The sequence below is a fragment of the Argopecten irradians genome, chromosome 9 (genome assembly GCF_041381155.1).
Source record: "Argopecten irradians isolate NY chromosome 9, Ai_NY, whole genome shotgun sequence".
Taxonomy (NCBI): Eukaryota; Metazoa; Mollusca; class Bivalvia; order Pectinida; family Pectinidae; genus Argopecten; species Argopecten irradians.
In genome coordinates this window covers 36,179,588-36,194,167 of record NC_091142.1, presented here as the reverse complement: position 1 = coordinate 36,194,167, position 14,580 = coordinate 36,179,588, and the positions used below count along the sequence as shown (strand labels likewise).

Sequence of the window (14,580 nt, the reverse complement as noted above, 5' to 3'; positions counted from 1 at the left end):
TCTTTATACAATTGTTAATTTAAAAATTGTTTGAATCATATATAAATATAAAACATGTATTTATTGTTTACATTTTTCCCAAAATTCTATGAAAAAAAAAACATATATACACGTAATGTTGCATCAAAATTAAAAAGTAAACAAAGCCATGTGTTTGTTTAAAAAAAAGTAGTCCTTTTACGTTGCATCAATTTGAAGTTCAATGTTACCATGCAGTTTGGTAAACAAAATCGGCTAGTATTAGAGTATAGTGACCAAGCCTAGCAAGTGTAAATATAACATTAATCCTACAGGTATACCGAGCCCAGCCTTCTCTCCCTTTATGTCTGACGTGGAATCTATAGGTTGCAAGTCGCTGTGGAACAGTAGGTTTACAGGATATCTCTATTTTACCAGTGGAGTTTGTCAGTATGTAATAACCTTCCTCCATCTGACTTTCCAGGGATATAGAGGGCTGAACACCTCTATCACAGTTGTCATCGGAAGATGATGGACGAGTAATGACGATATCAAACACACTTGATTCAACGGTCATTTTGTCACTTTGAATCTCTTCTGAAGGAAACTCTATGCCTCTTTTTTCGGAGTTCCATGGTTTAGTTTTCACAAAAATGTTGGTGTTGAAACGGAGACCTCTGATATAACACAAAACAAAAAATGAATAAATGTTTTTCAAATATGATTACATTTTGACAATAAGCATCAGCACAACTTATTTCGTATTGTGAAAGAGAACTTCTAGGTTTGTCCACTTTTCAAACACAAAACCGTTTGCTCGTCATATCTGATAAAGATTATGTTTATTGAACCTGTGAATGGAAATTGTGTATGTTTGTTGGATTTTGTATATGAGGTTCATAGTTCAGTTCCATTAAATAAGAAATAGTATAGTGCATTTAAATATTTCATACCAAACTAGAAATTAAAGTGGATTACAAAACTAACCTTTCAAATCGAGAGCCTTACATAGCCTTACATGATGTTCAACCTCTTGCGCTCTCGTGTTTTTGTTTTTTATTAATCATCCCAGACACATTTAGGGTATAGCGGATTAGTTCTAAGACAATTTTCACGTCAATAACACTGTATAATGTTTATTTTGAGTTGATTTATCGGGGATCGATATACAGAGGTCATCAGCAATCCCTTTGAGAGAAAAACAAAAACCATTTCAACATGAATCTGGGTAGCATTGACTGCTTTAACTAATTTAGAAATACTTACCTGATGTATTTCAGGATTCCGTCCATAGCTTCCCTCATCCTTTTAAACAAGCAAATCACTTATAAAGTCATTTTTAGTGAATAATCGTATGATATTCAAATTGCCATTTATTTAAGGCTACATGACAGCATTTCTCTTTAGTTGAAAGCAACTTTTTGTCACTAAAACCAGAACTTCGTTAATCTAATCCATAACTTTATACACTGCAATCTAAGCCGCTTCTAAGTACCCAAAATTGATTTCTTACAACCAATATTAATTTTTAAAAATGACTTTTGAGAACAATAAGATTTTGAATTGAATCAAATTTAATCAAATGTTATTTCGATATAACATCATAACGTCATATTGACATAAACGTTGTTTTCTAAATAATCAGAGTTTTTATAACTCAGTCGAATACTCAGCTACGTTCTTTAGTTTAAAGTAGTTTATTGTTACTCAACCCAGATCTTCATTAATCTAAAATATATATGCTTGCACTATTGCATTCCAACCCGATTCTCATTACCTAAAAACACTGATCACATCTTATTTTCGACATTACATCAGAATAAATAAAAGATAGGATAGCAAACTGAATCTTTATAACTCAGCCGATAATTATGAGCAATAGCTATAATGCTATACTCAGAATAATATGTCAGAGCGACAATCTTACCCTTCCAGACGATCAACAATTGGAGTAGATTTTCTGTAATAGATAAAGAAAACAAAATGTCACGAGTAAAGACACCAAAACATTTTAATTAAGGAACTTTTAACACTCTTCAATAGCTTATTGTCTTTAAGCAATAAGCAACCAGGCTAAATGATTTGGAGTTGGGATCCATCTTAATATAATTTCAAATGAATGAAAGACATTACATTTCCAATATATAATGAAGATTTAAATGGCTGTAATTAAGTAATTTAGTTGATGACGACTGTATATGTATTACAACAATGTTAGAAAATTAATATAATTTTTTAATCGATTCCGTCATTTCCAAAACAAATATACTCACATGATAGCAAGGGCGTCTTCAAATCTGTTACAGACACATACACAAAATATGTACAAAAAGAGGTGATTTATACCAAAAATGAAAAACAAAAAATAACAAGCATGCATTCATCCTTTAAAAACAGAAGTGTATTTAACGTCGTATAGTGCAAGCTAGTTATTTTATTGCATCATTATTCGTTTACAATATTTTATAATGAAGACTACACTATCATGGCATTTTAAATGAATTGTTTAACCCAGGGAGGACAAAGCTAAACATTCCTTAATAATTAATATCGAGGATTACATTGAATCTATTCCGCAAAGCTCAATATTACTTAAAGAATGAGTATCCCATAAATGATTTCTTCTAAGCACACATATATAATTTGAAAAAAATGCCTTTGGTTTAAAGGGTAATAATCCAGAACAATATTGGTTCTCTATTCATTCTGTCATTCCGCGTACCTGTTCTTCAACTCCTTGACTTCGTTCTCACTGAAATAGAAAGTAAAAACTAATTACTACTGTCGTCCAGGAGGACAACTCATAACATCGCCCCAGCACCCTTGTAATAAAGGGCATAACGCTATAAAAAGTGGAGGTTAATTGTTCAGATAAAAATTATACAAATCCATGCGGTATATGGGTTATGCAATCATGTCTATCAAAGGTCATCCTTAAATAACCACCAAATGTCGTTGAAATCCCTCCAGTAATTTAGAAGGAGTAGTTGGTTGACCGTAATGTCAAAAGGGGCATAACTGTAAAAAAGATAAATGTGTATATATACCGTGATTCGATACAAATTATGCACATCTACATAGTATAAGGACTATCGTAAACATGTTTGTTTGAAATACTTCCGGCAATTAAGGAGGAGTAGTCGGTCGATCATTGTTTCTACAGACGGATAGACAGACAACCTGAGTACAGTATAATTCCATAACTTCGTTGCGGATGTGTCATTAGTTGGGTACAATTGTGCTAACATACTATAGAACGGATTAGTAAGTAATACAGAATGCAATGTTCATCTTCATATCTATATATTGGCGATTCATTTAGGAATGAGCTGTGTTGAGTAAATGTTATATCATAATAGATAAAGATTTATCATTAAGTCTAGGTTATATCTTATAGTCACATGTAACGAGGAATGTCCTTTCGACGTTAATTTTATTCGAAAAAGTAGTATTGTTTCTTTAGTTTGGAAAACCATATATCCAATTAAAATCAAGCCAAAAATAGTCAACAATCAAGAATAAGAAATGGAAACAAGTACAGAAACAAGTACACTTTACCAAACCAGACCAAGACATCAACGTAAATTATATGCAAAAATACTGGCATGTATAGAGACGATCATCCTCGATACTCCAGGGGTTCCGATCACTTGCGATCTCTACACCTCTGGTAATTTAGTTCTTTGGTGCACATAAAAGGAGCCGTATAACGGCACACTATGACTGACTGTGTGCCTTTAATGTTGGGCGTCGCTCTCTCTGTAGTCTTCAAAGGAAAGTTTTGCAGGTCTGTGATTTCAGTTTTACAATAATATAGTCCAGGGGTGTAGTGGTCGTAAGTGATCGGATCCCCTGGAGTATCGAGGATGAGGGACCACATACTCCTTAAAAGGTTAATGCTTAATGATACTTACATGCATCCGCTTGACCTTGACATTGTTTCTGGCCGTCTATCAACAATGCAAAGAGGCACTTGTTATATAAACATATTTATAGGTAGTAGATAATAAAGTTTTATAACAAAAGTGTATAATATGGAATTTCTTAGACTTTTGAACATAAATAATTTACTGAAAAGTAATTATCTTATTACAGTTTTTGTATATGGTGTTTATTCGAAAATAATTCTGGTTTTACGAAAAAATGCAACATGTCTTACATACCTCTTTTGTTCAGGCCTGCAATTGAATACCATGAATCAGAAGTAAACAAATGTAAAAATTGCACTAAATACTGTCCACACATACTATTAAATTAGATATTACCAGTAGGGTAAATTACATCGAATTTTAATGGTTGTAATGCTACTATAGATGCCCACTTTTACACGGCAAATATCAGATATGAGGCATGCCGATTAGTGGTGTTCAGTTTCACCATTACTCCATTCTGACCTGAGCTTCCATTGTGTTTATGGGAAATCCATCTGGGTGACCAATATATCTTTGGAGTTATTTCTTATAATTCGTCCTTTTTCATAACAACAACGCTTACAAGATTTACAATAAAATATAGCATATTAAATAAACCATTTGTCTCGGATCAAGCAGAATGAGACCTGACTTTGAATTACAAATTACTAAACATATTTTAGTACGAAGGAGTTGGCTTGAATGAGTCACATTATAATTAAGAATTTACTACTTGGTCGAAATTCGATAATGATTAACGGTACGGGGAAAACACGGTTCAATTTAGACTGTTTTTGTCAGTTTTGTCATGTATTAGTAAAAGAACATCTTACCAAATTGAATATGGGTTAAACGTTTTGATATGATATTGTTAAATTTCCATTCGGGCAGTGAGTGTATTGCGATGTCTAGCCTACAGTAACATGACAAATCACTTACGACACTTTCAAAATAATTTGGCATATATATAAATATATTGTAAAAAATATGCCAATGTTACCCCTCGACACACTGATCTTACTCTAATTTACCTTCTAGTACGTATGCAGATATGGACAAAAACAAATCACGAGTTGAGTTACACTTACCAATTAAGAAGGTCTTTTATTTCCTCCGACCTGAAAAAACCCATTATCACATCAATTGGAAATTTTGCCCTAGGGGCATATATTTTCACTATCAGTATTGTGTGGGGTCACTTTAACCGTTATTTACCACTTTTTGCGGAAATCATACATATCTACTATTGACAAGAAGCATACTGCAGGTTTATTATTTTCCAGATATACGCAAAGATCTAAAATAAAGCTAGTGATTTTGATTTTATCGTTTTAACTTTATGTAAAAAGAAACAAAGTCATCGATTTTTATTTCCTATAAAATATGAAACTAGTGACCTATAATCAATGATAAATTTTAAACAAATTTTCTATGGTATTATGATTAAAGAAAACTAACTTACATGTCTGTGATCTTGTACGTACTGAAATACAAAAACATACAAAATTATATCATTGAGAGATTATTAAGAGAGCAACACATCGTTTTCATAATGATTCTTATCAATATGATCGTGACATATTTCGTGATGTAAACAGCACAGTATCATTTAGTTTACATTGTTACCTATTGCCGTTTTGATAGTGTAAATATTGAAATATTTTGTAAAATGTAATATACATACCTTTCCGAAACCCTCATTTTACTGAAAAAATAAGTGAGCGATAAGTAATATGAAAACGGGATGAATGAATGCAATAACTAGAGAAATACCCTTTATACACTCGGAGCTATATATAGAATAGTAGTACGCTATTTTGTTACCTTTCTGGAACAAAACATAAAGATTCCTTCTATAAAAAATATTTGCAACATCAGAAAGTGTTACCGATGGCCAAAGATGAGGTTACACCACCAAACATATGCAAGATTTCCTCCGTAATATATGATAACAGTGGATAGTCATTTCGCTGTTTTGCCGTCTGCCGTAGTGATAGTCAACTACAATGCGGTACTGGTAAGACGACGGGAAACATAAAACGACCCGCGTTATGAAAATTAACATTTTATCCATTTGTTCAGAAGGTGATGATACGTGTAGCATTAATGGTAAGTTTATAACTTTTGCAATTCCAAAAAATTATCAATTTTGTTTTACATTTTCATTTTAAAAATAAAAGCCTTTTCGGAAAGGTAGTTTGTTGTAATTATGTGGTACATGTAACAAGTATCTTAAATTTATGTTCATTCCATTTGAAATTTTAAAGAAGAATAATCAAACATGAGTCTGTTAAGTGGAAAGGGACATCTCAACACTCGGTTTGGCATGTCGCTGTCCACTTGGAAGCCCCATAAAAATTCCATCATTATTCTACTGCTGTCAAATTTAGAAACATAGGTACAGTCAGAAAATAATATGGTTCATTTTAACGGCCAGAAAGTCTACCTTGAGCAGAACCTAAAAGGCAGTATTTTATGTATGAATTGTTACTTCATCTTAGAAATGCTTTTATTTCAAGACCCTTATTCCATACAAACAACACAAACTCATTGCTTGGATACGGCCACAGATTTTTTGAACCAGACAGCAGCAGCATGTGCCAACAAGCATATATATTTATAATATACCTGAAACTCTACAAGAGACTGATATCTCCAGCCGAATGCCCACTAGCATAGTGTCCAGCAAACAGCAAACTGCTGAATGCTCACCTGCATGGTTACCCGACAAACAGCACCAAGCTGAATGCCCACCAGCATAATGAGCAACAAACAGCAACACTATAGGGCTGTTCCCTGGGAAACCAGGCGAACACAACTCTTGTGTAAGCACACCATGCTGGTGTGCTCCAAGCAGTTGCCTATGAAACACTGTGATGGCTCCCATAGCCAACACCCAAACTTGGATCTATCATCCATCTCCTGCAGAGTTACCTCCCCTTATCACTTTTCCTCCTGAGTTATGTCCCTTGGGAAACCAAGCAGACCTACCCTGGATACCCGTACCACTTAAAAATGAAAAGGGGGATTTGCTTATTGACACATGCTGCCGCCAACTTGCCAGAATTCCGCTAATTTATTCAAAACAGCAAACCTGTGACAAAGAAACAAACAAAACATGGAATTATCATAGTCCACTTGATATTCTTTCCCTATGTAGATGATGTAGTATCACTCACTTCTGTTAAAGTCCTGTTAATCCAAATGAACTTTGCTATCAATGTTGTTAATTGATGAATTGCACACTTTTTAATCTTTAAAGTAAGCGCAGTTTAATTTTAACTCTTCACCAATTTTTTGTTGTTGAGCACACTGGCATAACATGTCCTCACCAGGAAAAGCTCACACATGAATCGTCCATTAATACGAGACAATAATACTTACAGTCCACTAGCCAACAAAACCGAACACAACTCCAGAATGATTTCTGAAATAAGGCACGCTATGAATCACACTGTACAACGTCCTTGTCAGGTATATGTTTCCAAATATCCAGATAATGACTTGGAGAAAACTGGAACAAAAAGAACTAACAGCAGAATATTGCTTAAGCACAGCATACAAGTTATTTTACCAATACTGTAATAAAACAATGAATGTCAACTAGAAAAATAGGGATTGGGAGGGTGGGAATTAAAATTCTCTGCAAGCATGTGCCTCTTATTTGCTAATCTGTCGATGACCGGATGTTAACTTAGCATGCTGGGATTACGTTCTATACAATGCTTTCCTATGCAAAGCGAGATAACTCTAAATTATTAACTACTGTCAAAGGGGGGTAACTCCTGTGACCTTACGTATGACACATACTAAACTTCCATAATGGCTTCAATAACTTTGATTACCGTACACGTCGGTAATCAGTATTATTTCAAGACCCTTATTCCATACAAACAACACAAACTTATTGCTGGGATACGGCCACAGATTTTTTGAACCAGACAGCAGCAGCATGTGCCAACAAGCATATATATTTATATATACCTGAAACTCTACAAGAGACTGATATCTCCAGCCGAATGCCCACTAGCATAGTGTCCAGCAAACAGCAAACTGCTGAATGCTCACCTGCATGGTTACCCGACAAACAGCACCAAGCTGAATGCCCACCAGCATAATGAGCAACAAACAGCAACACTATAGGGCTGTTCCCTGGGAAACCAGGCGAACACAACTCTTGTGTAAGCACACCATGCTGGTGTGCTCCAAGCAGTTGCCTATGAAACACTGTGATGGCTCCCATAGCCAACACCCAAACTTGGATCTATCATCCATCTCCTGCAGAGTTACCTCCCCTTATCACTTTTCCTCCTGAGTTATGTCCCTTGGGAAACCAAGCAGAGACCTACCCTGGATACCCGTACCACTTAAAAATGAAAGGGGAATTTGCTTATTGACACATGCTGCCGCCAACTTGCCAGAATTCCGCCAAACAGAAAGCAAAGCTTACTGCCCCAATCTGGCAACAACCAATGCCCTACGCCCTTTAATTTTAGCAGCTAAAAAGCTATAGCATTTGTTTTCACGAATGTCTCAAGTGCTGATTGAAAATCAGTTATAAATATATCATTACCAATATCAGACAAATGAGTACCATCCTTACGAAACAGGCCTGGACAATCAAAAGATATTTCTGTATGGTGTATGATTTTTCCCCCAAAGGCTCTCACTACTTTTCTACCTTTCCTATTTATCCGTGCCCGCTTTCTCTCAACTGCTCTCAAATTCCCAGCCCCAAACCAAAACAACCTACACAAAACATCTGACCCAGACCAGGACAGTCTTCGGGCATAGCTGGTGGAGCAATTGGATATCATTTGCAATTGCCTCTTGTAACTCAGCACATGGGCGGTCAACTAAATCATTGGAGCCCAAATGTAATATCATCATAGAAGGGGGACCTGCCTGACTCACTGACAACATCTGACGGACCTTAGGGATTAAATCCCGCCAATGCATACCCCGAATACCTGTCCATGTAATGTCTACTTTAATATTCTCAAGACGAAGGTTGTTGTTCAGTCTCTGTATTGCCCTCTTCTCTGCCCAATAAACTAATGAAGACCCAATGATCCACACATCTGTAACGAACTTACAATATTAGCATCTGTCCTACTCTAATTAATTACAGCATATACACAAAAACGAACAACGCTACTGGTAAATTAAAGTATGTCCTTAAACAAGCAGTAATAAACAGCTAACGGCATAACAATGTTGGAGCACTAATACGTATGTATCTCTGAAAACATGCCGACTTCCAGCGGCCCAGCACTTTTATCTGTTCATCCGGAGTTCCCTGCAACGAAGCCGCAGACGCCGCCCCTATGCGAAAACTGTGAGTTTTAAAATTGGCAGCTGGGACATTAGCGAACTGCAATGTTTTCTTCAAAACTGCTGAAAATTGGTAACGCGACAATGACCTTCCACTAGCATGGCAAAGAAATTCACGAGTTAGAGATTTAGGACGTATCCTAAGGAATGCTGATGTTGCCTTAACCGGGCACAATGATAAATCTGGACAAGCACTGATAACCAAAATATGACCCTTACCTGTCTGATCTGTTTTTGAGTGGGTTAGTTTTAATGTCACCTCCTGATCATTTAAAGACACATCTGATAGTCCCACTGCATGATCTGAATTAGCAGTACTAGTAAGTTCACCAACCCTCATAAAACCAAAAAAGGCTAACAGGAAGGCCACACGAAATAAACTTGTTTCATATGTTGAAGTGCAAACAAACGGTAATGCACCTACAATCTTCCTTAAGATATCTAAGGTAATTGGAGCTCGCACATCAGGAGATGCCTTTGTACGCCTATAACCTTCCATAACTTTCTGTACTAAAAATTGTTTTGCAGGATCCCCCCACCCCTTAATTTTGTTGGGTTTGGTCAGGGGGGGGGGGTGGGTAACTTATACCTGACAAGTAAGTTTGTGTAGTGCTAGGGGATGCTCCACTGATAGATAAATAAGCCACATATTGTAGCAAATGATTGATAGGCACAGGCCACATCTCAGATAGCCTGTATAACTCTCGGAATTTTTTAAAAGATGACAGGCCTGTACTGTATGCCTGCTTTGTATTATTGGACAATACTACCCTGAATTAAAGTCTCAATCTCTAATTGAAGATTTCCCATAGATGGTTTGGCACCACATGTGGCTCCCGTTCTGCGCCTGGAGCTAACTGGAAGAATCTGTCCCACTGCAAACGTGAAATTGAATCAGCAACAGTGTTATCAGCACCAGGGATATGTGAACATTTACACAATATGTTAAATTTTAAACATCTCAAAAACAAATGACCGGACTAGTTTCATAACCAGATCTGACTTAGATGTTAGAGAATTAATGATGCTTACAACTCCTGTATTGTCTGACCTAAACAATATCTTTTTATTAGTTAGTAATTCCCCCCAAACAACTATGGCCACTAAAATTGGGAAAAATTCAAGCAGTGTAATACTTCTGGTTAAGCCCTGATCATGCCATTTGACTGGCCATACTCCAAAACACCACTTACCATAAAAAAAGGCCCCAAACCCCATTCCTGGGCCCCCGGCGCTGTCAGTGTACAAACACAAATCCTGAGAACTCTCCCATTCCTTGTTTTTGAAACACTGAAACTCCATTAAAACCCTTAAAGAAATATAACCATGCCTCAATATCTTGCTTGACTTCCCCAGTAACCCGAATGCGATGATGGGGCTGAGTTAAACCCTTAATTGAATTAATTAGACGTCGACAAAAAGTCCGCCCAGGTCTTACAGCCCTACAAGCAAAATGTAATGCCCCAATCAACGACTGCATTTCCCTTAAAGTTACTTTCTGCTTTGAGAACACATTTTCTAGCTTCTCACAAATCTCAACTACTTTAGCTGCAGGGATTTTAATTGTAAGATTTACAGTATCAATTTCTAAACCTAGGAAACATAACACAGTGCAAGGGTGCCTAACGTCTTTTCCTCAGCAATAGGGACTCCCAGGTTTTTCACAAGAAGCTAAGAAACATTCCAATAAATCCTTACATTGGGTGGAACCAGCTTTACCTCCAAAAAGGAAATCATCAACATAATGTAATACAGATCGTTTTCCTGATTTATTTTGAACTATCCATTCTAAAGCACTTGAAAATTTCTCAAATAAGCTGCATGATAATGAACATCCCATCGGTAAGCATTTATCAAAATAATAATAACCCTGAAGCTTAAATCCCAATAAATCAAAGTCTTGTAGAGATATTGGCAGTAACTTAAAAGCTGATTTGATATCGGATTTTGCTAATAAAGCCCCTTGACCTAAATTTTGGACCAATTCAATCGCCTCATCAAATTTGGTATACTGAACAGAACACAAATCCGAATCGATACCAGAATTAACTGAATTATCTTTAGGATGTGACAAGTGGTGGATTAAACGAAACTCCCCCGGTGTACTCTTTGGAATCAGACCCAAAGGAGAAAGTCTCAAAATTAGGTAAAGGTCTTTCCTTAAATGGACCGGCAACCCTTCCAAGATCCACCTCTTTTTGAACTTTTTTAAGGGCCATATTGACATTCTGTCTGACTGAACCTAAATTTAAACAATCAGTATCCTCCCTAATACCCTGATAATGCAAAGGAAATCCCTCTGAAAAACCATCAACAAGCTCCTGTGTGATTTGATGGTTTGGGTAATCAAGCAATTCCTGTTTTAATTTTTCACTATTTATTGGGGTTTTTCCCAGACTGGACACTGCCATGGGTTTTTTTTTCCTTGACTGGAACTTGCAGCTGAGGGCTGAAAAGACTTAGTGCACTGCAATGCACTATGGTCAGCAGCACAAATACTGCAAACATGAGTGTACCTGCAGTTACTATACGTACATTTACCCCTATTGAAGCCAAAGCAAGGTGATGGCTTGGAATGTTTCCCACCCCACTCCTTGTTACCTCCCTTGACCACATTGTTCTTCCCCATTCCACCGGCTTGAGGGGTCATTACCCGGAGCCAAAGGTTTGAATTAATTTGGTTCCATGCTAAACCAGGAGATTGACTAAGACGAGCCCTAAATTGCTCATCATACACTCGCCAACCCCCCGGCACACCCTGACAAGCTGCCCCACGTATTGTTTTTACATACTGCAAAAGTTCCTGTACCTTAGCGGGGAATCTTTCCAAATAAATGGACATATAAATGTGGAAAGCATCTGTCCATTTCTCCACATTTGGTATTTTTTCTTTACAAGTAGGGGGCGGGTCTCTATCATCCCACTGGATCCGACAACCATCGGCGCACTAGTGCAAAAGTCATTCAATTCTGAGTAGCCCTTTAAAAGAAGGGCCAAATTTATATACTCGTGACCCCAGATTTTTTGTTTTATAGCCCGGGGCACATGGTCACCGATGGAGTCGGGACTCCAGGGGGATAATTTCGATCTCGGGGGTAGTGCTATTATTGTAACCATTATCATGTACATTTAATAACATCTGCGGTTCGGGCTCTATGCCCATACCTGTAATCCCATCCTCCACTTGTACCTCCTCTAGCTCTACTACTGGTACCTCTGGCAGCTGACCACGTGGAGTCTCCCTCCGGGTCTCGCCAGCGGCGGTCTCCGTCCTTTTTGGGAGGGGAACTGCTCGCCTTCCCCCTTTTCTTTTCTCTGGGGGCGGAGACAAAGCCACCCCGGGATCTCGCCGCTTCCTAATTCCAAGACCTCTTGGCATACTTAATAAATCCGATCAGTACAATTTAAATTCTCTGCAAGCATGTGCCTCTTATTTGCTAATCTGTCGATGACCGGATGTTAACTTAGCATGCTGGGATTACGTTCTATACAATGCTTTCCTATGCAAAGCGAGATAACTCTAAATTATTAAACTACTGTCAAAGGGGGGTAACTCCTGTGACCTTACGTATGACACATACTAAACTTCCATAATGGCTTCAATAACTTTGATTACCGTACACGTCGGTAATCAGTATTATCTATGTTTCTTTTAGTCGCTTGTTACAAAGACTCGTTATACATATTTTCAATATCATATCCATTTATATCATGAAAAACAATGTCAGGGACAAATATTTTGGACTACATCATAAAAAAACTTTCCGAAATAGTGAAGAATGAGTGGAAAACTATAGTTCTGAAAGGGACATGAACCTAAATAAACCATGTAAATTTGAGTAAAATACATATTTAAGACGTGTCAGATACCTTACTAAGTAATATATATCAGTAATTGTACTAAAGTGTTGCACTTTAATGAACTCCCACAATGCACTGCACAAATCAAATGAATGTAACCAAAATACTGGGTCAAAATCGTGGGTGAAGCGAATTACACTAACAAAAATTGTGATAGAAAACAGAGTACGTCAAGTGTCAGTAACATGCGAGATTGGGAAAGTAGGTAAATATAGATGGATCGCTGAAATGCAAGAGACGGGAGCAACTTCCCACTTTATACTTGCGTGATGTATATGTGTGCAAGAAGTTATTAACCTCCCTTCGCGGTGCCCCGTAGAATGAAAAGTCGCGTTTGACTTTTGACTTATCATTCTTACTCTAAATACAAATTGTTTTATAACAAATATTAACAAATATTGCTTAAACTTCATTTGTCAACCATCACAAATTAGAAAATAATCAAAAAACGTGGAAAAACTAATATTCATTGTCATGTCATCAGCAAGTTTGTTGTTCATTACAACCTCGCTTTCGGTCAGCTTTAGTTTTGTGTTCCAAAAATAGAATATGACGGTCTATTTCTATCATTTTTGGGGTAGGTATTCCCCACCTTTTCCTGTCATTTTAAATAACCAATCATTGTAATAAAGTATTCAATAAACATCTGAAAATCATATCTCAGCATACAGAACAACTTATTTAAGGTTCATGTCCCTTTAAAAGGTTATTCTTATGAAATTATATTATAAGTAGTATTTTCAATTAAGTCAAAATTATCGTGTACTGCTCAACTTTTATATAAACACTGTTTTACCCACCTTGGCAAAAGAACTTTACCACTGAATGCTTACCTGGCTGATGGATTCTCTAAACTGAAATAGAAATAAAAATCGTATAGATATAAGTTCATACAATAGAAAACATTACTTTGTACTACTCAGCTTATTCCTGGAGGGTGAAAATAAATGGACGTTCATTATGGAGTATCCCTGTTTACTATAAATAAGGTTAATTACATGTACAAAACCATAAATCAGTCATTCAGTGTTTTTATAAGACGAGTTAATAAAGTTATTACACTTCAAATTATTGGGATTAGTACACCTAACTTAAATATTGACCTATTGACAATTCAATAACACTAGTGTGGCCATATAAAAAATCAACATGTGATTAATAACACTATACTAATCATGATCATGATTAAGTTCGTGATTATGATTAATTAGATAATTCTACTTACCTCTGTAATATATTCTCTAGTTCTGTTTCAGATCTAAGTTTGTGATTATGAATTACTAGATAATTTCACTTACCTCTGTAATATATTCTCTAGTTCTGTTTCAGATCTAAGTTTGTGATTATGATTTACTAGATAATTTCACTTACCTTTGTAATATATTCTCTAGTTCTGTTTCAGATCTAAGTTTGTGATTATGATTTATTAGATAATTTTACTTACATCTGTAATATATTCTCTAGTTCTGTTTCAGATCTAAGTTTGTGATTATGATTTACTAGATAATTTTCACTT

The 14,580-nt window shown here is 36.3% G+C and overlaps 1 protein-coding gene and 1 pseudogene across 1 annotated transcript in view; both read right to left on the bottom strand.

The window, feature by feature from the left end:
• Positions 1-14,580, bottom strand: part of LOC138330742 (uncharacterized) — a 31,073-nt gene that overhangs the window by 2,766 nt on the left and 13,727 nt on the right. Inside the window, exons 19-29 of the mRNA XM_069278265.1 lie at positions 13,898-13,918; positions 5,554-5,574; positions 5,332-5,352; positions 4,958-4,987; positions 4,122-4,136; positions 3,873-3,908; positions 2,681-2,710; positions 2,232-2,255; positions 1,886-1,918; positions 1,225-1,263; positions 281-635 (exon numbers count right to left, since the gene is read on the bottom strand). Coding sequence (XP_069134366.1) covers positions 281-635; positions 1,225-1,263; positions 1,886-1,918; positions 2,232-2,255; positions 2,681-2,710; positions 3,873-3,908; positions 4,122-4,136; positions 4,958-4,987; positions 5,332-5,352; positions 5,554-5,574; positions 13,898-13,918 — 625 coding nt within the window. The remainder of the gene's footprint in view (positions 1-280; positions 636-1,224; positions 1,264-1,885; positions 1,919-2,231; positions 2,256-2,680; positions 2,711-3,872; positions 3,909-4,121; positions 4,137-4,957; positions 4,988-5,331; positions 5,353-5,553; positions 5,575-13,897; positions 13,919-14,580) is intronic.
• Positions 10,928-13,806, bottom strand: LOC138332195 (uncharacterized; annotated as a pseudogene).